The 26949-nt window shown below is 48.7% G+C and overlaps 1 protein-coding gene across 5 annotated transcripts in view; it reads left to right on the top strand.

Moving 5' to 3' along the window:
• LOC120920264 (NACHT, LRR and PYD domains-containing protein 3-like) overlaps positions 1–9800 on the top strand; it is a 68870-nt gene extending 59070 nt beyond the window's left edge. For 3 of the 5 annotated variants that reach the window (XM_040332242.1, XM_040332239.1, XM_040332240.1), the window contains 4 exons: positions 669–833; positions 4426–4590; positions 6436–6600; positions 9435–9800. In XM_040332242.1, the coding sequence (XP_040188176.1) occupies positions 669–833; positions 4426–4590; positions 6436–6600; positions 9435–9525 (586 nt within the window). In that variant the 3' untranslated portion in view covers positions 9526–9800. The remainder of the gene's footprint in view (positions 1–668; positions 834–4425; positions 4591–6435; positions 6601–9434) is intronic. The other 2 variants (XM_040332241.1, XM_040332243.1) reach the window with 2 other exon arrangements.
• The last annotated feature ends 17149 nt before the right edge of the window (positions 9801–26949 follow it).

Genomic DNA, 26949 nt, shown 5'->3' with positions numbered 1-26949 from the left:
GACCCCCTTCTCCGTGCAGTGACCCCCTTTTGAGTACAGTGCAGTGAACCCCTTTTGAGTTACAGTGCAGTGACCCCCTTTTGAGTTACAGTGCAGTGACCCCCTTCTGAGTTACAGTGCAGTGACCACCACCCCCCCCAGCAAGTACCGACACTGTCTCGAGCGGCGTGTCCCACGAGTGCGGGCTCCTCCTCTGTGGGTGTAAACAGAGGAGGGCCTCCGCCGGGTGTACCAAGATGGCCGCGGCTCCGGAGCTAGGCCGAAGCCGCGGCCTTTCCTAATGTTACGGCGGCGGCTCCGGAGCTAGGCCGAAGTCGCAGCCTTTCCTAGCGTTATGGTCGCGACTCCGGAGGTAGGCCGAAGCCGCCGCCGTAACATTAGGAAAGGCCGCGGCTTCGGCCTAGCTCCGGAGCCGTGGCAATCCGCGGATCACAGCGTGTTCCGATCCGAAGGGGGTGACCCGTTCGGATCACGGATCAACTGTGATCCGTTGCACCCCTAGTCCGTAGGGTTCAATATTGAGTTGACCCACCCTATAACAGCTTCAAATCATCTGGGAGGGCTGTCTGCAAGGTCAAACGGCCCCCATCAAAATTGCCCCATCATACTGCCACCATCAAAATTGCCCCCAAAATTTCTTCTGGTAACATTCTTCTCTTCCTCTACAGATTGTATGATAATCACCTGACAGACAGTTCCTGCCCCCAACTGGCATCTGGAATAAGAAATAACCAGACACTGAGTACACTGATCCTGATTGGGAACAATCTGGAGGGTCCTCATTTCAGGGATCTGATGGAAGCTCTGACAACAAGCCATCTAGAGGAATTCGTGTGAGTATAACAGGACAGTTTTTTTATATCTAAACCACATAAATAATATAGAAATATGAGAATGTCATCAAATTCCATCTTTGGGCGCCATAAGGCTCCATGCACACTGGGCTTAAAAAAAAAATGCCAGTTCCCTTGGCAGAAAAAACTTTCATATAGAGAGATTATTGTACAAAGTAGAGTTTTGCGTTTTTCCTGCCAGAAAGCTCCAATCAGAAACACGATGATACTCGCAGAGTGTGAAATGCATAAAAGAGAGAGGCTTGACACACAAACTGACAGGAGCCATCTAGTTAGAACGCACACCGCTAGTCACAGCGGTCCAGGACTGATTCTACAGACCCTCGAGCTGCCTTTGTGCCGTTTGTATCATATTGGATATATGTAAGTGCAGCTTTCTTTTAAATACAACTTTATTACACTATACCTGCCTTCTGTGGCTCTTTGTGGCGGAGCCAATTCCACAGAGTCATGTGATGGGAGAAGGAGACAGAGGAATATTGTGGAGGATATATGATACTGGAGAGATTGTTTTTATATATCCCGGCTTATTCGATCGTGATCGTATTTATCCATGTATGGAGGAGAGAGAGATATGTGGATTCTGATGGAGACTGACCTATGAATCAAGCAGTTTTCTATAGACCTAAAAATTAACGCGCATTCTATAGTCGCTCCGGGGGAAACACTATTGGTTTGGAGTATTGGAGCTCATATTTCAGGAGCGCGGTGTTGGAGAATATATTGAAGAGTAATTTATCATAGAAATTTATGGACTTTTATGTATATTGATGAATTGTGCACTTTTTGATTACACACATTTTATTTAATTTATTGATTTACTTATACAGCTTTTATTAATTCTCTATAATATTTAAGTTTTTTCCTTTGCCCAGATAGCGCCCTTTATACACACTTTTTCAGAAATGCGTACCAGAAGTTTTTTTTTTCCTGCCTCAAAATATGTCTGTAATCATCCCAATGTGTATGGACACATAGGAGAACATGGAGCTGCTTCTACAGGCAGAACACAAAACTCCTGTAGTAGCAGTGATTTTTAAGCCAGTGTTCATGGAGCCTAAATATCCAATCCTGGACTGTTACACTCTATTACCTATTACGCCCCGTACACACGACCATTTTTCATGTCATGGAAAAAAGAAAAACGTTTTTTTTTTTACGTGATTCTTGTCAAGCCTGCCTTGCATACACACGATCGTGAAAAATAAAATGCTCGAACAAAGCGTGATTACGTACAACACATGCGACGGCACTATAAAGGGGAAGTTCCATTTGATTGGCACTACCCTTTGGGCTGATAATGCAAATTTCCCTTCTCATAACTTGCTTCTGAGCATGTGCGGTTTTTCCCCCCCGTCGTTAAACCCTACACACGACCGCTTTTCATGACGTGTGATAACTCCACCAATTGTGATCAATAATGAAAAATTTGATTCACAACAAAAATTACACTTTCATATATGTGAGGAAGGGCAGATCTCCTCCAACCTGTTCACAGCTGCTTCAGTCTGTATAACATATAATGTACAAAATACAATATCCCCGAGGTGTCCAGACAATGGCTGCCATCACATTACATAGAAAAGAAGAAGCCTCCATGTCACTGCCTGGACCCCATCATACACGGCTGCAGTCCGGAGCGGTGTGTGCTCCGAGTTCTGTGTATACTCATGTATATGATGGAAGTGTACAATCTGTGAATATATATATATACACACACACACACACACACACACACACACACACACAGTATATATATATATATATATATATAGATATAGATTATGCACTATGGAGGCTTCTTCTTTTCTATGTAATGTGATGGCGGCCATTGTCTGGACACCTCGGGTGATATTGGAGATACTACCTGGAGGTCTGACATTCCGGGGCACAGTCTGTTCTCATCGGAAGCCGGCTTGAGCGGAGTGGCGCTGCTGGAAGGATATAAACAAGCGTGTCTGGGCCTTGCTTGTGGGGACAAACCTTTTGGTAAGTGATCTGTTTGCTCACTGGTGTGGGGGAGGTTGATTGAGGTTGCTGCAAAGAGGTGGCAGCTGATCAGCATTGATATAAACCATCTGGATGAATTTCTGGTATTTGTTAGACCCCTTTCACACTGAGGCAGTTTTCAGACATTTTAGCACTAGAAATAGCGCCTGAAAAATGCCTCCCATGCATTTGCATGAGAGCTTTCACACTGGGGCGGTGCTAGAAAAAGTCCTGCAAGCAGCATCTTTGGGGTGGGTTATGAGCATTATAAATAGCGTTCCTAAAAAAGCCCCTGCCCATTGAAATGAATGGGCAGCACTTCCAAAGCGCTGCAACACTGGTCTTTTTTCATTTTTTTAAGGTCCTGTTGTCATTAACGCACCAAAAGCACCACAAAAACAACTGGCGCTTTAGCGGCTCTGCAGTGTGAAAGGTCTTACTGCATAAGTCACTGTATGGTGATTGGAGGTGGAAGTAGTGGCGAATGGGTTGTAGGAAATCCGCTTTTTCACATTTATGAACTTTTCTCTTGACGTTTGATTTTTTTTTAGGATAACTTTGTTGCTCTTCGTGTTTATGTCTTTTTGCACATTATATGTTATATAGATAGAAGTAGCTGTGAATAGGTTGGAGGAGATCTGCCCTTCCTCACATGTATGAAAGTGTATTTTTGTAGTGAATGTAATTGTTCTATCTGATCACTATTGGTGGCGTTATCACATCTAGTATAATATGGAAGACTGCAGCACTAGTATATAACATTCACACAATATAAATGTGAAAATATAAACAATAAAAGTGAGACTCCTCATCACAAACCTCCCTATAAGTGTATATACAACAATGGTATGGAGAATATTTCACTGATAACTAATGAATAGAATTTATAATCGGCATATATAAAATGAGTGCAGCAATATTGGTACAAATTTTCAAAAAAGGTCCAAATAAAGAACGGCAATAATAAAATTTTCTCCACACCATAAGATGAAATCCTCCACCATGATGTTCAAAGGAAATCCCAAAGAAAAATGGTGTCACTTTTAGTCAATGAAGTTTCCACAACATGAGTGAGACTTCTGTGACCATCAAAGTGAATCCCCACAACTGAATCCAAGACTTAGCAGAAGGTTGGAGGTGAAAGCCTAGAGGTCCGTGTGAGTGTGTATGGTCCAATCCCCATACAAGAATAATGAATGGATCCACACCACCTCATCCACTTCTCATGTCACATTTAGTAATTGGGATCCACAAAAAGAGAAAACCTCCAATAGTGTAGATCAGGGATATGCAATTAGCGAACCTCCAGCTGTTGCAGAACTACAAGTCCTACAAGGCATAGCAAGACTGACAGCCACAAGCATGACTCCCAGAGGCATGATGGGACTTGTAGTTTTGCAACAGCTGGAGGTCCACTAATTGCATATCCCTGGTGTAGATGATCGATCGTGTTTTATAAAGTGATCTCATATAAATGATTCCAATAAAGAGAAATGAGTTCCATTCATGTAGAGAAGAGTTCCATTCATTCCTGGGAGAGAAATTCATTTTCTTCTGGTAACATTCTTCTCTTCTTCTACAGATTGTATAATAATCAGCTGACAGACAGTTCCTGCCCCCACCTGGCATCTGGAATAAGAAATAACCAGACACTGAGGATACTGGACCTGTCTGAGAACAGTCTGGAGGGTCCTCATTTCAGGGATCTGATGAAAGCTCTGACAACAAGCCAGATAGAGGAATTACGGTGAGTATAACAGGACTGAGTGAGACAATAATATTCTGGGACAGTTTTATATCTAAACCACATACCGTATTTATCGGCGTATAACACGCACTTTTTTCCCCTTGTATGCCCCAGTGGAAGTCTAAGCAGACGAAACCGTCTGCTCCTCGTTCCCCTGCGCAACTTTTTAATTTGTGGATGTTTTGTTCCATTGGAGTCATTTTTAATACTTTTTTACACTATGAGGAGGTGTTTCTTCCTTTCCTTTTTTTCGCCTATGCCTTGAGTTCATCATGTTCCACCAAGTTTGAAGATTGGTGGTTCCATCACGTCAAGTCTCATTGCAAAAGGATCTTCATCCGGTTAGGAAGCAAAGATTTTGTTCGATCAATTGGTCTGATCATACATGCTCATTAGATCCACCGCCGTACGGTGATTTGGGTCCACCAGATCTGGTAAGAGTATCCAATTTATTCTGTTGATCCGGTGACGAATTTATTCTCGGGCTTGAATAATCTACACTGATGTTGAAGGAACCACTCTCCATAAAATAATCTGATGTTTTATATATCATCACTTTTAAAGGACAGTTTTGGTTCTCGTTTATGGACACTTGCACTATATTATTTTATCATGAGATTAATATGAGCATAATATGTTATATTTTGGTTATTGAGTTTGACACATTAGGTTGTGATGACCTCTCTTTCTTGTGATTGTTTTTTTTTTTCACTTTATTTAAGAACTCCCATTACATTGGTATTTCCTTCATTCTATGGTGGCATTGCACTTTATTTATATTTTTTTGTTACATTATCCTTTGTTGTGTTGGCAGCCACTGTAGACACTTTTGTTTGGAGGAGCGCAGTATTTTATTATTTATACTAGCTCGGTATGCCTTTCTCTTGCAGGATTTGTTTTTTCCCCCCGTTTTTCGGGGGGGGGGGGGGGTTTACTTCCTCTTTAAGAGTTCCCTTCACTGGAACATAGGCCAAGCCCAACCCCTGAAAAACAACCCCACACCATAATCCCCCCTCCACCAAATGATTTGGGGCAGTGCACAAAGCAAGGTCCATAAGGACATGGATGAGGAACTTGACTGGCCTGCAAAGAATCTTGACCTCAACCTGAAAGAACACCTTTGGGATGAATTAGAGTGGAGACTGCGAGCCAGGCCTTCTTATCAGTGCCCTGACCTCACAAATGAGCTTCTGGAAGAACGGTCAAACATTCCCATAGACACCCTCCTAAACCATATGGACAGCCTTCCCAGAAGAGTTAAAGCTGTTATAGCTGCAAAGGGTGGGCCAACTTAATATTGAACCCTACAGACTAAAGGTCCATACACACGATATGAAAATCAGGAGTAAAACTTTGTCAGACGAAAGCTGGACGATTTTCAGATCGTTAGTATGGTGCTTTCGACAGCCGATCCCAATTTTTATTTTTTTTTGTCCGACAAAAGCTGGACGTGCAGACTATAAAAATATTATCGTATGTGAACTTGGCGTCTGATTTTCATTTAAAAATCTCTAAAAAGTCTCCAAAGGGCCTATTTACTGTCCTTCAGAATTTAGGGGGGCCAAAATGTGGTCAGCAAGGGGGTATAAAATGTCCTGAGCCTAGCATCAGTGAGAGTAAACATGGCCTCCACTGTGCTGGTGGTCAGTAGGAAGAGTACTGCCCCATCATTGGTATTAGTGGGAGAAATAGTTCCTCATATCATTGGAGGAATAATGTCCCATGGGTCGGGTGAAGACTAGCAAAGGGCCATAGTTTGGAGACACCTGATGTAGAGAATAGTTCCATTCATTCCTGGGGGAGAAATTCATTTTTTTCTGGTAACATTCTTCTCTTCTTCTACAGATTGTCCTCTAATCACCTGACAGACAGTTCCTGCCCCCACCTGGCATCTGGAATAAGAAATAACCAGAAACTGAGGACACTGATCCTGACTGATAACAATCTGGACGGTCCTCATTTCAGGGATCTGATGGAAGCTCTGACAACAAGCCGCATAGAGGAATTACTGTGAGTATAACAGGACTGACCGAGACAATAATATTCTGGGATAGTTTTATATCTAAACCACATAAATAATATAGAAATATGAGAATGTTGTCAAATTCCAATCTTTAGACTCCATACACACTGGGATTACAAAAATGCCAGTTTCCTTGGCAGAAAAAAAAAAACTTACATATAGAGAGAGTTTATTGTACAAAGTTTAAATGCGTTTAGGAGAATTTTGCGTTTTTTCTGCCAGAAAGCTCCCATCAGAAACACAAACTTTTCAACCTTGTCTACTATAAAACTTTGAATGTTTCACCCATTTTCACAAATGTCATATTGTGTTAAATCCCCACGAGACCTAACTCCATGCAGTAAAGAAATCTACTCTTGCAGTGGGGCCCCTCGGTTCAAAAAGCAGAGTGGTAGAGGAATATAGAATGATATTTACCTTATTCTACACTCTGACAGGATTCAGAGGTTTCCTTTTCTATTTGATGCTCCAGCTTATGAGTGGTCCCTCACCTACAATGTAGGACTATTAGCTCTGCATTGTACTTTATTACATCATTGTGTGACTGTCTGCCAGAGGCAAATCCACAGCTCTGCAAAAGACTCATCCCGCATCGGGAGGGGGTGGCTAGCCGTGGCTGAAGCCCCAAATGTGACCCCGTAAAGCCCAGAGTCTCACGATGGCAGGACTGCATTATTAGCCCTGAGCCAGTGGCGAGCGACAGGATCAATCTGATCCCGAGCGCCGCCGAATGTAGCCAAGTCCCATAGCAGGTCCCGCCTTCTGGAGCCTGCGCAACACCTATGATGGACGTCCCACTGGTCCAATTCCGCGACCGTGGGACGTCCATGATAGGCGCTGCACTGGCTCCAGAAGGCAGGAATTACAATACTGCTGCCGCGCCACATCCCTGCTCGGGTGGCTCTCCTCAAGGCTCCTCGGCTCTCCTCCCCTCCAGCCAGGCTTCTCGGCTTTCTGACGGAATGACTGCCTGCTGCTGTGACACACCGCTCAGCTGAGATGAGTCAGAACCGTCAGACAGTGTAATAAGGTGTATGTAAATGTCAGTGTATGTAGGTAACTACCATCAGTGCAGGTAGGTTAGTGTATGTAGGTCAGGTAGGTCATGTGCTAGCCACAAAAAAAAGCCTGCGTCACATACAAACTGCCCCCCGGTTGCCGGCCTTGGACTTCGAGCTGATGCCCCTGGTCTTTTTGCCACCTAGAAACGCCCCTGCTCATCCCTCTTATACAATGACAGTCCGGTTCTGGCCCCTATAGTCTGTTTACATTCTCTGTGGATCCTATCATTGTCAGCAAGCCAGGAGTGGGGAAATGTGTCCAGGAAGGTTGGTTCTTGGATGGAGACATTGTTCTATGCAGTCATTATGTTGACAACAAACATAACAAGAGGAGCGAAGAGTGGAGTGCGGCTGATACATTCTTTCATATATCTGCCAAAGTGCTTGAGACACAAGGCTTTGGGGGATCAGTGACACAGATGAAGGGATTCTGCCAAAGTGAGACATGAGGGAAGTAGTATTCCATTAATAGAAAACACAACCACATTTTTACATTAGGCTCCATTCACACCCAAGCGATCCAAATCTGAGGCGAAGTCAAAGCAATCGTGCCCATGATTCGATATTGCGGCAAATCGTGGGATGCTTGTGCGATACCGGTACATCTTAAGGGCACCCCTGTCGTGGCACAATTTTCACACGATAAATGTTGCTGTAATCACAGCAAATCGTGATGCTGTCGCTCAAAGGAAACTCTGCTTTTTTTTGAGCAACAAGCATCATGCATTGCAACTTGCCGCAATTGCAGTGCAATTTATCATGTGGCAAAATCGTGCCATGACTGGGGTGCCATTAAGAAGTATTGGCAAGTGTCCAGGGGTCAAGTCCTGGGGGAAAAAGTGTGGGAAATCCCACGCAAGATCCACTTCCCCACCAAAAAAAATAAATGATACGCTCATATGCATAATCACTAAACCGCATTATTTTATTTTTATTTTTTTTCAATCCACTGTACCGAGTTATCGCGGGATATAGAAAGAACTTTAAGCAAGTTCTTTCTAAATCCTGTGATAACTTGCTGCAGACCTCCGCAATGTCTCCTGGAAACAATGACAAAAGCTCCCAGGAGACATTGCGGCATCGAGGAAGTGACGGAATACCTGCACACTACCCGATGAATCCATATACAGGAAGCGGCCAGTAACAAAGGATTACTAAGGTTCACCTGCCCGACAGTGACTCGAGCTGGGCATCGCCGCTTAGTGAAGGATTGGCTCGGGCGGCTCGACTGCTCTAGTCCTGCAAAGGGAACTGTGTTCCTGCTGTGAAAAAAGTGCAGGAACTCCGTTCCCACGCGTTCCCGCAGGACTTGAGCCCTGCAAGTGTCCCATGATTTGCCGCAATTTCAAATCGCGGACAGAATCTGTGATTCTGACCCAGATTTGGATCGCTCAGGTGTGAATGGAGCCTTAATATAGACCGGTAAGCAGTCCACAAAAAATCCTGGTATATGATGTATATAAATTATAATATGCTGTGCTAACACTTAAAGAACTTTCTGTAAAAACTGCAGCGAATGGATATAAACTGTGAGAGAAATTCACACTCTGGAACAAGTTAAAGGGGTTGTAAAGGTATATTTTTTTACCTTAACGAATTCTATGCATTAAGGTGAAAAAACATTAGATGACATATCTAACATAGATTGTACAATCAGATTGTAATGTGTGTGGTGAGTATTAGATATCCTGGAGGATGCTGGGAAATAGTGTGAGAGAATTCTGCTGAGATCTGATGACTGTTTATATTCTCTCTTCTAGGATCAGAGAGAACTCCTTGTCAGAGGAAACAAGAAGAGAACTAGAAAATCTGGAAAAGGTCCGACCAGAAATGAAGATTTATATGATGTGACCTCAAAGGAGGAGACTCAGCTTCGGCTGTGAATGGAGGAGGGGGGAGAGGAGATTGGTGTGAATGGAGGAGGGGACATTGCTGTGGAGGGGACATTGCTTTAAATGGAGGAGGGGACATTGCTGTGAATAGAGGAGGGGGGAGGATGAGATAGCAGAAAACCCGACCCAAGAGGAGAAAAATCCTCACAGATGAACTAATACACAGGACAGGATGGGGGATTCTGTTTTGTAATGAAGGAGATAAAAAATAAAATTTTTGTACTCACTGTAAAATCCATTTCTCTTTCATGGACGGACACAGCAGCAATTGACCTTAGGTTATTATCCTTCCTTTCAGGAGATGACTAGGCAGAAAAACACTGTTAAAACACTTCTCTCAGTATAGCACCTCCCAGGTGGTGGGTCCCCGGGTACATTCCTTTCTCTGCATCATGCAGCCCCAGTTCGTAAACAAGAAAGTACAAACAAAGGAGGGGAGGGTGCTGTGTTCGTCCATGAACTCAGAGAAAGGGATTTTATGGCGAGTACAAAAATCCTATTTTCTCTTCCGTTCATGGACGGACACAGCAGCAATTGACCTTAGGGACGTCCCCAAGCAGTGTCAATTTTTTTTCGAGGGGTGGGAAAACACAGCAAACCAAACTTCACTCCAAACAAACCAGAGTTCCTCAACGGAGGAACTTCAACCTTAAACAGCTGCCTGTAAAACCTTGCAGCCAAAGGAGGCATCCGAAGATGCACTCACATCCACCTTGTAAAACTTAGAAGGTGTGGATTGATGACCAGGTCGCTGCCTTACACACCTGTAAAACAGGACGCTTGATGGCGGAAAGCCCAAGAGGCACCAATCGCCCTGGTCGAATGCGCCGTAACCTGAAAAGGAGGCGCCCGCCCCTTTAGGGCATAGGCCTGGAGCACGACCTGTCTGATCCACCTAGAAATGGTGGCCGACGAGACCGCCAGACCTTTCTTAGGACCAGTCACTGACACAAACAGTGAGTCCGACTTCCGAAACGGAGCCGTAGCAGACAAGTACACCCGTAGGGCCCGAACCACGTCCAAGGAATGCAAAGTGGCCTTCTTCGGCCGAGGACATAAGGATGGCAAAACAATGTCCTCATTAATGTGAAAAGCTGAAACAACCTTTGAAAGGAATGACGGCTGCGGCCATAGCACCACCTTATCCTTGTGGATGACCAAGAAAGGTGCCTTGCAGGACAAGGCCGCCAGTTCAGATACCCGTCTGACTGAAGTAATTGCCACCAGAAAAAACACCTTCTGGGACAGAGTCAACAAAGGAATCTTTCAAATGTCCTCAAAACTGAGCCTCTTGAAGCACCGAAAGGACTAAATTCAAGTCCCATGGAGGCAGTGGAGGACACACAGGAGGGGCCACATGCCGAAACCCCCTGCACAAACGTACGCACCAGGGAGTGCGCGCCACGATCGCTGAAAGTAAACAGCCAGGTTCAAAATCTAACCCTTAACCGTACTCAAGCAGAATCCAGGACATCACGTATGTACGAGGGTGCCATTTCATCTTTTCACACATAGAGATGTAGGCCCTCCACGTACGATGGTAAATCTTTCGTGACGTAGACTTCCGTGCTCGTAGCATGGTAGGGATCACCGAGTCCGACAGGCCTCGGTCCTTCAGCACCTGGCTCTCAACAGCCACGCCATTAAAGCCAGCGACTGTAAAGCAGGGTGAAAGATAGGACCCTGCGACAGAAGGTCTACTCTCAGAGGTAGACGCCAAGGGACGTCTGCCACCAGATGCACCAGGTCCGTGTACCATGGACAGCGCGGCCAATCCGGAGCGATCAGGATTGTTGGTATCCCCTCGGCTTCCACTCTGCGCAGCAAGCGAGGAAGAAGCTTCAGAGGGGGAAGGCGTAGATTAGGCGATAGTGACCCCATGGCGTCACTAACGTGTCTGATGCGTCCGCCCACGGGTCTCTTAACCTGGCCTCGAACCGTGACACCTTCCAATTGAGACGGGGCACCAGAAGGTCCACGTCTGGAGTGCCCCATCTCTGGCACAGACTCTGAAACACATCCGAGTGTAGCGACTAGAGTTGAGCGGACACCTAGAGTGCGCCCCCCCCCCTCTCCTGAACCGCACCAGGCCACATGCCTTCAACATGGGGAGGATGTCCCCATGTTGATGGGGACAAGGGTCTCATCCCCACAACCCTTGCCCGGTGGTTGTGGGGGTATGCGGGCGGGAGGTTTATCAGAATCTGGTTGTCCTGATCCTGCGACGGCTGCGGGTGATCTCCAGCGATGAGAAGATCCTGCGTCGGGTGATCTCCAGCAATGAGAAGATCCTGCGTCGGGTGATCTCCGCTCCAGCGATGAGAAGATCCATCCATCCAGCGCAGCAGCATCCCCGACCTCCTCTCACCGCTGGACACAGCCCAGCGAATGACGCGACTGCAGCTGTGACATTACTTTTATAGAGGAGGCAGGGCCACCCGTCACGTGACCCCACACCCTCTGACGTACCCTCTCCTACGTCACTGGGTAAGCCCCGGCTTCCCTCTTCCTGGGCTTACCCAGTGACGTAGCAGAGGGTACTTCAGAGGGGGCAGGGTCACGTGACGGGTGGCTCTGCCTCCTCTATATAAGAAATGTCACAGCTGCAGCGCGTCATTCGCTGGGCTGTGCCCAGCGGTGATAGGAGGTCCGGGATGCTGCTGCGCTGGATGGATGGATCTTCTCATCGCCGGAGCGGAGATCACCCGACGCAGGATCTTCTCATCGCTGGAGATCACCCGCAGCCATCGCAGGATCAGGACAACGCAGGAAGCCGGGAACAAGTGGATTATCACCGCTGGAGTTTTTTTTTTTTATTAATAAAGGACTTTATTCTACAGTGTCAGTGTGTTTTTTTTTTTACAAGACTTTACACTTCCTTCGTGAAATGGTAGGGGTACAGAGTACCCCATTACCATTTCACACAGGGAGGGGGTCATGATCTGGGGGTCCCCTTTGTTAAAGGGGTCTTCCAGATTCTGATAAACCTCCCGCCCGCATACCCCCACAACCACCGGGCAAGGGTTGTGGGGATGAGACCCTTGTCCCTATCAACATGGGGACATCCTCCCCATGTTGAGGGCATGTGGCCTGGTGCGGTTCAGGAGAGGGGGGGGCCGCACTCTGTCCCCCCCTCTTTTCTGCGGCCGGCCAGGTCAACGTGCTCGGATAATGGGTCTGGTTATGGATATTTAGGGGGAACCGCACGTCATTTTTGGTTTTAAATTGACGGCGGAGTTCCCCTGAATATCCATACCAGACCTGAAGGGTCTGGTTATTGAATTTGCGGGGACCTCCACGCATTTTTTTTCTAAAAGTCTGTGTCCCATTGACTACAATGGGGTTTGGAGTTCGGGTTCGGGTTCCCGAACCCAAACTTTTTTTTTTAAAGTTCGGGTTCGGACCCGAACATCCAGGTGTCCGCTCAACTCTAATTATAATTATGCTTAAAGTGCAACAATAAAAATAAACAATTCCTCTAAATATAGTACCTGGGGGGTCCCCTTAGTCTGCATGTAAAGTGGCACATCTGTACCATGTATAGAACATGCTGCAGCAAAAAACAAATTTCTAAAGAAAAAAAAAACAGGTCAAATTACATTTAAATTGACTCACAGTTGCAATTGATGGCACCCGGCTATTGAAAAAAAATAAGAAAAAATGTAGTGGCCCCCCCAGTCCATAGCAGACCCCTTGGTCTCTACCCACCCCAAAGCACCTTGTCCCCATCTTACTCTGGCTGTGGTGGAATGCAGGCAGAGGGGTTATCAGAATCTGGAAGCCCCCAAAGGACCTTGAATGGACTTGGGGAGGGGGACCCCAAGCCATTTTTTTTTCTTTTTTTTATAATGGGAGCTTTTTTTTATTCAGCTGTCAGCTAGGAAGCCCATTGACAGCTGATGACTCATCAGTTAATAAGGACGCTGGCTTCCCAGCCCCGCTCCTTAACAAACAGCTTTTACTGCATCCTGGTTGGGCGCAGTGCATTGCAGGGCATTTGGCGTGGCAAACACCCTGAGCTGGGAAACAGACAGTTTTCATCATCGGCTCATCGGGTAGCTGTGTCAGTTTCATTCTGGGACACTGTATTGTCCTGGAATGAAGGTGCCCGGGACCGGGGACATGCCTACAAAATGCGGGACTGTCCCTGGCAATCCGGGACTCGTGGTCAACCTAGCGGTATGGGTGGTGGTGATACCGATGTCGGTACTGGTAGCCTGTGTGGCGGTACCGATGGAGTTGGGCCTGTGACAGATGATTGACAGATGGGCTGATTGATAGATGGGCTGGGCTGTGTGACAGGTCCTCTTTATTGGTGGGGGGGGGGGTGTGTGTTGTGCACAGTACAATACAATGGACAAAACTACACTGATCTCACTTACTGATCCTTGCTCTCTCCTCACAATCAGTGTGTGAGGAGAGAGCAGGGATCAGATAGTAACTGCTTGTGTTTGTTTACATTTGTGACCGGCTGTGATTGGACACAGCCGGTCACGTGGTAAACAGCCAATTTCATTGGCTGTTTACCCTGATCGGGGAAGCGATGTCTCCAAGGGACACCCTTGAGATCTGTGTGTTTTTCCCGCACTGCCTGCAAATCGCACCACCCTTGAGATCTGTGTGCTTTTCCCGCATGGCCTGCAAATTCGCACTACCTTTGAGATCTGTGTACTTTTCCCGCACTGCCTGCAAATCGCACACCCCCTTGAGATCTGTGTGCTTTTCCCGCACTGCATGCAAATCGCACCGCCCTTGAGATCTGTGCTTTTCCCGCACTGCCTACAAATCGCACCACCCTTGAGATCTGTGCTTTCCCCGCACTGCATGCAAATCGCACCACCCTTGAGATCTGTGCTTTTCCCGCACTGCATGCAAATCGCACACCCCCTTGAGATCTGTGTGCTTTTCCCGCACTGCCTGCAAATCGCACCACCCTTGAGATCTGTGCTTTTCCCGCACTGCATGCAAATCGCACACCCCCTTGAGATCTGTGTGCTTTTCCCGCACTGCGTGCAAATCGCACTACCCTTGAGATCTGTGTGCTTTTCCCGCACTGCATGCAAATCGCACCACCCTTGAGATCTGTGCTTTTCCCGCACTGCCTGCAAATCGCACCACCCTTGAGATCTGTGTACTTTTCCTGCACTGCATGCAAATCGCACCACCCTTGAGATCTGTGTGCTTTTCCCGCACTGCCTGCAAATCGCACCACCCTTGAGATCTGTGTGCTTTTCCCGCACTGCCTGCAAATTGCACCACCCTTGAGATCTGTGTGTTTTTCCCACACTGCCTGCAAATCGCACACCATCCCTTGAGATCTGTGCTTTTCCCGCACTGCCTGCAAATCGCACACCATCCCTTGAGATCTGTGTGCTTTTCCCCGCACTGCCTGCAAATCGCACACCATCCCTTGAGATCTGTGTGCTTTTCCCCGCACTGCCTGCAAATCGCACCACCCTTGAGATCTGTGTGCTTTTCCCGCACTGCCTGCAAATCGCACCACCCTTGAGATCTGTGCTTTCCCCGCACTGCCTGCAAATCGCACCACCCTTGAGATCTGTGCTTTCCCCGCACTGCATGCAAATCGCACCACCCTTGAGATCTGTGCTTTCCCCGCACTGCATGCAAATCGCACCACCCTTGAGATCTGTGTGCTTTTCCCACACTGCCTGCAAATCGCACCATTCTTGAGATCGGTGTGCTTTTCCCACACTGCCTGCAAATTGCACCACCCTTGAGATCTGTGTGCTTTTCCCGCACTGCAGGCAAATCGCACCACCCTTGAGATCTGTGTGCATCTCCCACACCACCTGCAAATCGCACCACCCTTGAGATCTGTGTGCTTTTCCCGCACTGCATGCAAATCGCACCGCCCTTGAGATCTGTGCTTTTCCCGCACTGCCTGCAAATCGCACCCCCTTGAGATCTGTGTGCTTTTCCCGCACTGCCTGCAAATCCCACCACCCTTGAGATCTGTGTGCTTTTCCCGCACTGCATGCAAATCGCACACCATTCTTGAGATTTGCTGCAAGTGTCAAAACAAAGTTAGCACCCCAAATGTGCTTTTTCTGCACTGCCTGCAAATTGCACCACCCTTGAGATCTGTGTGCTTTTCCTACACTGCCTGCAAATCGCACACCATCCCTTGAGATGTGTGCTTTTCCCGCACTGCCTGCAAATCGCACACCATCCCTTGAGATCTGTGTGCTTTTCCCGCACTGCCTGCAAATCGCACACCATCCCTTGAGATGTGTGCTTTTCCCGCACTGCCTGCAAATCGCACCACCCGTGAGATCTGTGCTTTCCCCGCACTGCATGCAAATCGCACCACCCTTGAGATCTGTGTGCTTTTCCCGCACTGCCTGCAAATCGCACCACCCTTGAGATCTGTGTGCTTTTTCCGAACTGCATGCAAATCGCACCACCCTTGAGATCTGTGTGCTTTTCCCGCACCGCCTGCAAATCGCACCACCCTTGATCTGTGTGCTTTTCCCGCACCGCCTGCAAATCGCACCACCCTTGATCTGTGTGCTTTTCCCGCACTGCCTGCAAATCGCACCAACTTTGAGATCCGTGTGCTTTTCCCGCACTGCATACAAATCGCACCACCCTTGAGATCTGTGTGCTTTTCCCGCACCGCCTGCAAATCGCACCACCCTTGAGATCTGTGTGTTTTTCTTTAATTTTAATGACATCCCAGTCTTAGTCCGGAGGGTTCAATATTGAGTTGGCTCCGCCCTTTGCAGCTATAACAGCTTCATCTCTTCTGGGAAGGCCGTCCACAAGGTTTAAGAGGGCGTCTATGGGAATGTTTGACCATTCTTCCAGAAGAGCATTTGTGAGGTCAGGCACTGATGTTGGATGAGAAGGTCTGGCTCACAATCTCCGCTCTAATTCATCTTAAAGGTGTTCTAATCGGGTTGAGGTCAGGACTCTGTGCAGACCAGTCAAGTTCCTCCACCCCAAACTCGCTCATCCATGTCTTTATGGACCTTGCTTTGTGCACTGGTCCAAATCATTTGGTGGGGGGAGGGGAGATTATTATGTGCGGGGAGGAGAGCTTATGGTGTGGGGGAGGGGAATTATGGTGTAGGAGGGGAGAGGGGGGATTATGGTGTGGGAGGGGAGGGGGGATTATGGTGTGGGAGGGGGGGCATTATGGTGTGGGGTTGTTCCTCAGGGGTTGGGCTTGGCTCTTTAGTTCCAGTGAAGGGAACTCTTAAGGCGTCACAATACCAAGACATTTTGGATAATTTTATGTTCCCAACTTTGTGGGAGGAGTTTGGGGACGGCCCCTTCCTGATCCAACATGACTGCACACCAGAGCACAATGCAAGGTCCATAAAGACATGGAGGGGCGAGTCCTGTGCTGTAATCACTGGGAGTGACATCACGGCTCCGCCCACTCACACGACGTGAAGTCTGAACCCGGACAGAAGAGCGGGTGAAGATGGAAGGCCTGTCAGTGGTGACAGCACGGAGGGCTTCATTCTAAGGGGAGTCTCACATAATGTGCTATCATGTGATGCATACTAGCCCATTGCGCCTTGCAAGTCATTCACTTGGAAGACCAGTCTGCTGCTGCTCCTCCTCCTCCCCCAGCTCTTATGCAGCCAATCACAGAAGGGATGTGATGACTTATAAGTTATAAATAAAAGATATTTAGAAAGTTTTTTTTAGATCTTTACAAAAATGTTTTGCATTTAATTTCTATTTTTAATCGGAATGAATTGTTTTACAATCACTAGAAGTTCTGCTTCCCATCGATGCGACTTTCATATCATGTGACTTCCCTTTCCTAGCAGCCGGTCAGTGCGATTCCCGGGGCTACTTGTCTGATATCTGCGCCAGTTCATGCCTGATGTCTCTGGGAGTCGCACCTGAAATCGCCAAAAATAGTCCAGGAACCTTTTGTTTCCTAATTGGCGTGGGTGTGAGAAGTCCGAGTCGCACCGATCCGAACGGTTCCATTGCTGACAATAGGATGCGACTTGTCATGCGATTTGGAACTGTCTAATTGCAGGACAAGTCGCACCGGTGTGATCGGGGGGCTTAGGCTTCAGTCACATGTATGCATGCTGCTTTTCAGCGTCTCTGCCGCGCTTTCCGCGTTTTTTTTACCGCAATTTGCATTTTTCGTTGTTTATCTATTTGTAATTTGTTGTTGGGCAGATTTACAAAACGCAAATCGTGGCAAAAGGCGGTAAAATCGCACGACGCGCTTCTCTGCCGCTTCTCCATTGAAGTCTACTGAACCAAAAAACACAGAAAAGCATTTAGAAAAGTCGCTGAGGCCGAGTCGCACTGCATGTGGTGCGAATTCACAGCGAATTCCCCGCCAATCCGCATCCAAGCCTCGGATCACACTGATTGGAGCCTCACACAAGGATTTATCCCGGGATCACACACATGTGATGTCAGAGATCGCATGCGATTCGCATCGCTGTACAGATCACATGCGATGTCTGTGCGATGCGACTTCAGCCACACATTTGTATTTCTGAACTCGCGTTGGAATCGCACTAAAATGCTGCAGGAACCTTTTCCCCCCCGCACTGGAATCGCATCGCATAGTGTGAACAGCGATTTCTGTCCGATATCACAGGTCACACTGCGACCCGATCCGGGGGGTGCGCTATCTTTGTATTGACACCCGCAGCGGTTGGCAGAGGGCGGGGTGACCTGCCAGCGGGGAGATGCGATTCGGGAACCGGCGCTGGAATCGCACTCATTCCCGCATCACATATGTGTGTGACCCCCGGGCTTAGGAAATAACACAAAAAGCATTTATAGTGTGTCAGCGTGCGACAAATCGCACATGTGGTGTGACTCCGCCCCCGACTACCATCCGCACCACTGCTTGTATTCCACATAAAGGAGACGCACTGAACACGCCGACCCCGCCCCTTTCATCCCATCCAGAGACCAACGTTCCCTCCGTCTCTTCCCGGGACACCGAGGAGCAAAGGAGCGGATAATACACATGTGCAACTCCATCGCTACTAATCCCTTCTCTATGGAGTCCCACAAACTCCTCCCACTTTTTATTTCACTAATTCCACATAATACATTATAGGGATTGGAGTCACCTTTCTAATGTGTCTGTTAGTAATAGCATGAGTAGTAGGAGGAGGAGGAGTATTATGAGTAGTAGTAATATTATGAGTAATAGCATGAGTAGCAGTAATAGGAGTTATACCATTAGTAGTAGTATGAGGAGTAGTATTAGGAGTAAGAGCATGAGTAGTAGTAGTACAAGTAGTAGTAGTATGAGGAGTAGTATTATGAGTAGTAGTAGTGTGAGTGAGTAGTATTAGTTGTATTATGAGTAATAGCATGAGTAGTAGTAGTATGGGTAATACCATTAGTAGTAGTAGTATTATTATGAGTAGCAGTAATATTAGTAGTAGTAGCATTATGGGTAGTAGTATTAAGAGTACTAGTAGTTTCAGTAGTAGTAAAAGTAGGAGGAGGAGTAGCCATACGAGTAGTATTATTATGAGTAAGAGCACGAGTAATAGTATGAGTAGTAGTGTGAGTAATAACGTGAGTAGAAGTAGTATGAGGAGAAGTATTATGAGGAGAAGTATTAGGAGTAGTAGTATGTGGAGTAATATGAGTAATGGCATGAGTAGTAGTAGCATGAGTAATAGCATGAGGAGGAGTAGTAGTAATATGAGTAATAGCATCAGTAGTAGTATGAGGTGTAGTAATAGCATGAGTAGTAGTATGAGGCGTAGTAGTAGCATGAGTAGTAGTATGAGGAGTAGTAGTAGCATGAAGGGGGCTCTCTTCCCCTGGCCTCTCTTCTCCCGAACGAGGCCGAGAGGAAAAAGAAGGCAGTCGCCTCCCTTCCCCCGAACGAGGCCGAGAGTAAAACCCGAACGAGGCCGAGAGTAAAAAGAACGCTGTCGCCTCCCTTCCCCCGAACGAGGCCGAGAGGAAAAAGAACGTGGTCGCCTCCCATCCCCCGAACGAGGCCGAGAGGATAAAGAAGGCAGAAGAACGTCCTGATGTCAATGAAAGGCCGACACCACTTCTGGCAGAAAGGATGGAACAGGTCGTAGAATGAGCCTGTTGTGGTGAAGGAACAAGTACAGTTCCTGCATGAAAGGGCCGCCGACTCCGACTCCCTCCTAGCCGAGGGGAATATATTCTCTGTTCTCACTTCGTCATGATGGGGTGCAGAGCGCAGATTAATGGGAAAAACTATTTAACCCCTTCCATACCGGGACCTTATGCACCTTCCCGACCAGACCAATTTTCAGCTTTCAGCGCCCTCACACTTTGAATGACAATTACTCAGTCATGCTACACTGTATCCAAACCACATTTTTATCATTTTATTCTCACAAATAGAGCTTTCTTTTGGTGGTATTTAATCGCCACTGGGTTTTTCATTTTTTTGCGCTATAAGCAAAAGAACAGCGAAAATTAAAAAAATTTAAAAAAATTGTGCCAAAATTTATACTGCTCCATATCTTTGGTACAATAACCCAAATTAGTGAATATTATTTGTTCTTTGTGAAAGTTATAGATCTACAAACTATGGTGCCAATCACTGAAAATTGATCACATCTGATCACACCTGATGTACTGAAGAAGGACAATCTCATTTCTTGAGACAACAACAAGCCAGGAAAGTACAAATCCCCCCAAATTACCCCTTTTTGGAAAGTAGACAGTCCAAGGTACTTACTAAGACAGGGCTCGACAAAATCCGGGCTGTAACGGATCATGGACTATGCTGCCGGGACAGTTATAATCTTCATGAGGACTACAAGGAACTGCATGGCTTGCCACAATTGGATGTACCACATAGTATTCTGAGCTCAAAGGGTTAATTGGACAAGTCTCTTTCATTGCTCTTTCATTACCTCTCTTTTGTGGAGGTAAACAGCCCCCCTGTGAGGTGTCTGCTGAGGGGGATTATGTGTGAGTGATAATTGTTTTAAAGGTCAATTGAATTCTATTGTCTGATCAAGTTAAGGAGCCAAAACGGCTAGCAGCTGATTGGCTCAAGGGAGTGTCATTGTTTCAAAGTGTGTGTATTGAAGTCCCCCCTGGGGGGGGGGGGGGGGGAGTGTCATTTGTTTCTGTACAGTTGTAACCAGATATAAGGAGGAAAAATGTGGCAAATAAAGGCAGTCTGTTTGACTCTGCAAACGTAGCTCGTCTCGTTTCTTGGAAGGGCGTTCGATGGGATATACCGGCGGTACCTGCATATCACAGCTTGCCAGGGAAAAGGACGTCTCCAACGGCTGAGACCCTCACTCAACTTGGGTAGCCGTTACATTGGTTGGCAGCGGTGGGATGGTCCTTTTATCCAAAGAGCAAGTGCTGAATGGAGTCGCAGTACGCCAGGCTGAAAAGATCCACACTAAAAGATTTATTAGAGAGTCGTGGTAGGAGCGCCAGCAACAGACCACGGAGGGAGCTGATAGCTGACTGTCATGGTCTTACCTCTCTCCTGTCTCCTTCGTTTGACATGTGCTGGCGGCCATCTTGGTTTCTAGGTCTCTTGTAGCCTCCCACCCTGCGGCTCCTCCTTCCCCCTGGGAGGAGCTGGATACCTGGCTCACATATATAGGAGGTCTGTGACTTCAGTTCCTTGCTTGGTCCTCCTGTGTGCACATGCTTCTAAGACTGCTGCTGCTTCTGGTTCTGATCCTGGCTTCGTCTGACTTCTCTGCTGGTTCCTGATCCTGGCCTCGTCTGACTTCCCTGCTGGTTCCTGATCCTGGCTTCGTCTGACTTCCCTGCTGGTTCCTGATCCTGGCTTCGTCTGACTACCCTTCTGGTTCCTGACCTCTGGTTTCACCATCCGTTGGACTTTTGCTTTACAGCTTGATTTTCAATAAAGCCTTCTTATTTTCACTTATCTCTTGTTGTACGTCTGGTTCATGGTTCCGTAACATTAGGACCAAGCCATGAATTTTGACGGTACAGAGCCATCCTCGCTACCCACGCTGGTTGCCAGACTTGTTCAGCTGGAGTCCCTGATGAGTCAGTTCGCCGTGGCGTTGCAGACCCTGCTTGAACGCACGGCTCATTTCGCTCCCGTTGCCGATGGGTCGGTCGTCGCTCCTGGGCCCGCTCCTACGGCCGATCCGACTGTTGCGCCAGAGTCTACCTCGACACCTGTTGTTGCGCCTGCGGTGTTTCGGGGTATGTCCGGTTCTGCCCCCCTTCCACAGCGATTTGGGGGAGAGCCAACTCAGTGCCGAGGTTTCCTTAACCAAGTGGGCATTTATTTCGAGTTGCTGCCACATGCCTTTCCCACTGAGAGATCAAAGGTGGGGTTCTTGATCTCGCTGCTCTCGGACAAGGCCTTGGCCTGGGCCAGTCCTTTATGGGAGAACAACAATCCGGTGGTTGCCGAGTTTTCCGGTTTTGTTGCTTCTCTTCGGAAGGTATTCGATGTGCCGGCTCGCGCCGCCTCTGCTGCGAAGCTCCTTATGTCCGTCAGACAGGGTTCACGATCCGTAGCCGAATACGCCATTGAGTTTCGTACCCTGGCAGCAGAGGTAGGTTGGAATAATGAGGCCCTGGTCGCTGCTTTCTCTCATGGTCTCTCGGATGCCTTGAAGGATGAGGTTGCAGCTAAGGATCTACCAGTGGAGCTCGAGGCTCTTATTTCTTTCCTGATTTTGATTGACACCAGACTCAGGGAGAGACCTTCCTTTAAGGTGAGCCTGCGGAGGCCTCCTAACAGTTTGGCGCCTACGTTTGCTGTCCCACCCGTGCCTCCCTCTCCTCCCACACCTCCTGGTGTTGACTTGTCTGGGGGTGAACCCTCGCAGCTGGGGTTTGCTCGCTTGTCCGAGGGGAAGAGGGTACTCCGGAGACGCGAGGGCCGATGCATGTACTGTGGTCTCGATGGGCATTTTCGGTTGGCATGTCCAAACCGTCCGGGAAACGCTCGCACCTGAGATCCTGTCGGGGGCAGATCTTGGGTGGAGTCTCCTCGTCCCCGGTTTCCCGTGTTGATAAACCACTGATCACTGTTGTCCTCTCCTGGGTCGGGGGCTCGGTGACGACCCAGGCGTTGGTGGACTCTGGTGCTGGTGGTTTTTTCATTGATAGTGAGTTCGCTGCCGCCAATTCCATTCCTCTACAGGCTCGAGGTGCCCCGCTGGCTCTAGAGGCGATAGACGGCAGACCCCTCCAACCGTCACACGTGACTCATGAAACCCTTCCAGTGGGGGTAGCCATTGGTGCCGCTCACAGAGAGTCGGTCTGCTTCCAAGTTATTTCGTCTCCACACTACTCGGTGGTCTTGGGGTACCCCTGGCTCCAGAAGCATAATCCGACTTTTGACTGGAGATCGGCCGAGATCCTCTCATGGTCACCACAGTGTGGGGCTAAGTGCATTCATGGGTCTGTCAAGTTGCTGTGTACTTCCTCGGACTCTCTGTTGCCTCCTGAATACGAGGAGTACCGGGATGTATTCGATAAGGTACGCGCAGTTGCCCTACCTCCGCACCGCCCATATGATTGTGCCATTGAGTTACAACCTGGTGCCGTTCCTCCTCGCGGCAAGGTCTATCCACTGTCGGTTGCGGAGAATGAGGCCATGGAGGAGTACGTGATGGAGGCGCTGTCCCGTGGTCACATTCGCAAATCCTCGTCCCCGGCAGGGGCTGGATTTTTCTTTGTGAAAAAGAAGGGCGGTGAGTTGAGGCCTTGTATCGATTACAGGGGTCTCAATCGCATCACGATCAAGAACGCTTACCCGATACCCTTGATTTCCGAGCTGTTCGATCGCCTTAAAGGGGCCACGGTCTTTCCAAACTCGACCTGAGGGCGGCATATAACCTGGTAAGGATCAAGGCGGGCGATGAGTGGAAGACCGCCTTTAACACCAGGACCGGTCATTATGAATCCTTGGTTATGCCCTTTGGGTTGTGCAATGCGCCCGCAGTCTTTCAGGAATTCATCAACGATGTTTTCCGTGACCTGTTGCAGCAGTGTGTGGTGGTCTATTTGGATGACATCTTGGTATATTCTGAATCCAGGGAGGCCCACATTCTGGATGTCAAACGAGTGTTGCAACGGTTACGAGAGAACAAGCTGTTCGGTAAGCTTGAGAAATGCGAATTTCACCGATCCCAGGTAACCTTCCTAGGTTACATCATTTCCGCTGAGGGGTTCTCCATGGATCCTGAGAAGGTTTCGGCTGTCTTACAGTGGCCTCAGCCCAGTGGTCTTCGTTCCTTGCAGCGTTTTTTGGGCTTCGCCAATTATTATCGGAAGTTCATCAGGGACTTCTCCATGCTGGCCAAGCCTCTCACGGATCTGACCAGGAAGGGCAGTAATTCCCAGGTCTGGCCGCTCGAGGCCATCCAAGCTTTTGAGGCCCTAAAATCCGCCTTTGTGTCGGCTCCGATTCTGTCTCATCCCAACCCTGGGTTGCCCTTTGTCCTCGAGGTGGACGCGTCCGAGACGGGAGTAGGCGCCCTTCTGTCTCAGTGTAGGACACCAGAGGGTCCGCTGCTTCCTTGTGGGTTTTACTCCCGGAAACTGTCACCCGCGGAGTGCAACTATCAGATTGGTGACAGGGAGTTATTGGCCATAGTGCAGGCTCTCAAAGAGTGGAGGCACTTGCTCGAGGGCTCGGTGGTTCCGGTTCTCATCCTGACGGACCACAAGAATCTGACCTACCTTTCTGAGGCCAAGAGATTGACACCACGTCAGGCCAGATGGGCTCTGTTCTTGTCACGTTTTAATTACGTGGTCTCCTACCTACCTGGTTCCAAGAACATCAGGGCGGATGCCTTATCACGGCAGTACTCCGAGCTGTCCAGGGAGGAATCTATACCGACTTCGGTCATACCTCCGAATCAGATCCTGGCCGCCATTCGCACCAGCCTGACCTCTCCCCTTGGTGTGCAGATTTTGGCGGCTCAGTCTGGTGCTCCCTCTGGGACACCCAACGGCAGATGTTTTGTGCCTGAGGAGTTGCGCACTCGGTTGTTGCGAACCTACCATAACTCCAAGACCGCGGGGCATCCTGGTAAGAATCAGCTGTCCTGGGCTGTTTCACGTCTGTTCTGGTGGCCTTCCCTACGTTCCGACATCGCCGCATATGTAGCGGCATGCTCCGTTTGTGCCCAAAGTAAGTCCCCTCGGCACCTTCCGTTGGGTCTGCTGCAACCCATAGCCACCGGGGAGCGCCCATGGTCACACCTGGGGATGGATTTCATTGTGGACCTCCCTGCATCCCGAGGCCATACGGTCATTCTCATGATTGTGGATCGGTTTTCCAAAATGTGCCACTGTGTTCCTCTCAAGAAGTTACCCTCTGCACAGGAGTTGGCCACGATTTTTGCCCGGGAGGTCTTCCGGTTGCACGGTTTGCCCAAGGAGATAGTGTCGGATCGGGGGAGTCAGTTTGTGTCCAGGTTCTGGCGCGCCTTTTGCTCCCAGTTGGGGATTCATCTCTCCTTCTCCTCGGCCTACCACCCTCAGTCCAATGGGGCCGCAGAACGATCCAATCAGGCCTTGGAGCAATTCCTTCGTTGCTATGTCTCCGATCACCAGGACAATTGGGTTGACCTCCTGCCTTGGGCTGAGTTTGCCAGGAACACGGCTGTGAACTCTTCCTCTGGGACGTCTCCCTTCATGGCCAATTATGGGTTCCAACCTGCCGTGTTACCGGAGGCATTCTCTCCCCAGGATATTCCGGCTGTGGAGGATCACCTTTCTGCTCTACGTGCTTCTTGGGTACAGATCCAGAGGTCCCTTGAGGTCTCTGCGCAGCGCCAGAAACTCCAGGCTGATCGCAGACGAGCGCCTGCTCCTTCCTACCAGGTCGGAGACCGTGTATGGTTGTCCACCCGCAACCTCAACCTTCGAGTGCCCACTCCCAAGCTGGCTCCTCGCTTTGTTGGTCCCTTCCGAGTGCTTCGCAGGGTAAACCCGGTAGCCTATGCCCTTGCGCTTCCACCTGGCATGCGGATCTCCAACGTGTTTCATGTCTCCCTGTTGAAGCCACTGGTGTGCAATCGCTTCACTTCCTCGGTTCCTCGGCCTCGTCCGGTCCAAGTGGGCAATCACGAGGAGTATGAGGTGAGCAATATCCTGGACTCACGCCTGGTCCGCGGTCGGGTGCAGTTTTTGGTCCACTGGCGTGGTTATGGTCCTGAGGAGCGTTCCTGGGTTCCCTCCGCAGATGTCCATGCTCCTGCCTTGCTCCGAGCCTTCCACGCACGCTTCCCTCAGAAACCGTTTTTTGCACCGCGGAGGAGGGGCCCTTGAGGGGGAGGTACTGTCATGGTCTTACCTCTCTCCTGTCTCCTTCGTTTGACATGTGCTGGCGGCCATCTTGGTTTCTAGGTCTCTTGTAGCCTCCCACCCTGCGGCTCCTCCTTCCCCCTGGGAGGAGCTGGATACCTGGCTCACATATATAGGAGGTCTGTGACTTCAGTTCCTTGCTTGGTCCTCCTGTGTGCACATGCTTCTAAGACTGCTGCTGCTTCTGGTTCTGATCCTGGCTTCGTCTGACTTCTCTGCTGGTTCCTGATCCTGGCCTCGTCTGACTTCCCTGCTGGTTCCTGATCCTGGCTTCGTCTGACTTCCCTGCTGGTTCCTGATCCTGGCTTCGTCTGACTACCCTTCTGGTTCCTGACCTCTGGTTTCACCATCCGTTGGACTTTTGCTTTACAGCTTGATTTTCAATAAAGCCTTCTTATTTTCACTTATCTCTTGTTGTACGTCTGGTTCATGGTTCCGTAACACTGACCTGCTGGAGCTGGACGAAATGGATGGATCTATGGAAGGAACGGAGCCCCTTGCACCTGTCAGCAAAGAAGATGTAATTACTGGGATTGTACAGCGGAGATTATCCTTGTATCCAGAAACGTCAGTGGAACTTATCAACCAGCTGTTCCGGGAAGCAAGGGAAGAGATACAAACAAAGAGGGGACAAGAACTGGAACTGGTAAGAGCGAGACAGCCCATTACACCTGCAGTTCCTACCCCCCCACCTGCTGCTACAGGAAAGAAAATACCGTTCACTGCATTTAAAGCTTTTGTAGAAAGTGAGGAGGAAATCGATGGATATTTGGCGGACTTTGAGAGGCAGTGCTCACTACACCAGGTACCACCAGACCAATGGGTCACTATTTTGTCGGGGAAATTGTCGGGCAAAGCCAATGAAGCCTTTCGGGCTCTTGCTCCAGAGGATATTTTACAATACCAGCAAGTTAAAAAGGCGCTGCTAACCCGATACGCCGTAACTCCAGAAGCCTACCGCCGGCGCTTCCGGGAGTCCAAGAAGATGGCTGTGGACTCCCACATGGAATGGGCCAACCAGTTACAAAGGGTGGCATCCCTTTGGGTCCAAGGGTGCAAGGCCAACACCGGGGAGGAAGTATTGCAG

This window comes from Rana temporaria, chromosome 13 (assembly GCF_905171775.1).
Source record: "Rana temporaria chromosome 13, aRanTem1.1, whole genome shotgun sequence".
NCBI classification, from domain to species: Eukaryota; Metazoa; Chordata; class Amphibia; order Anura; family Ranidae; genus Rana; species Rana temporaria.
This window is presented reverse-complemented; position numbering and strand designations above follow the sequence as displayed.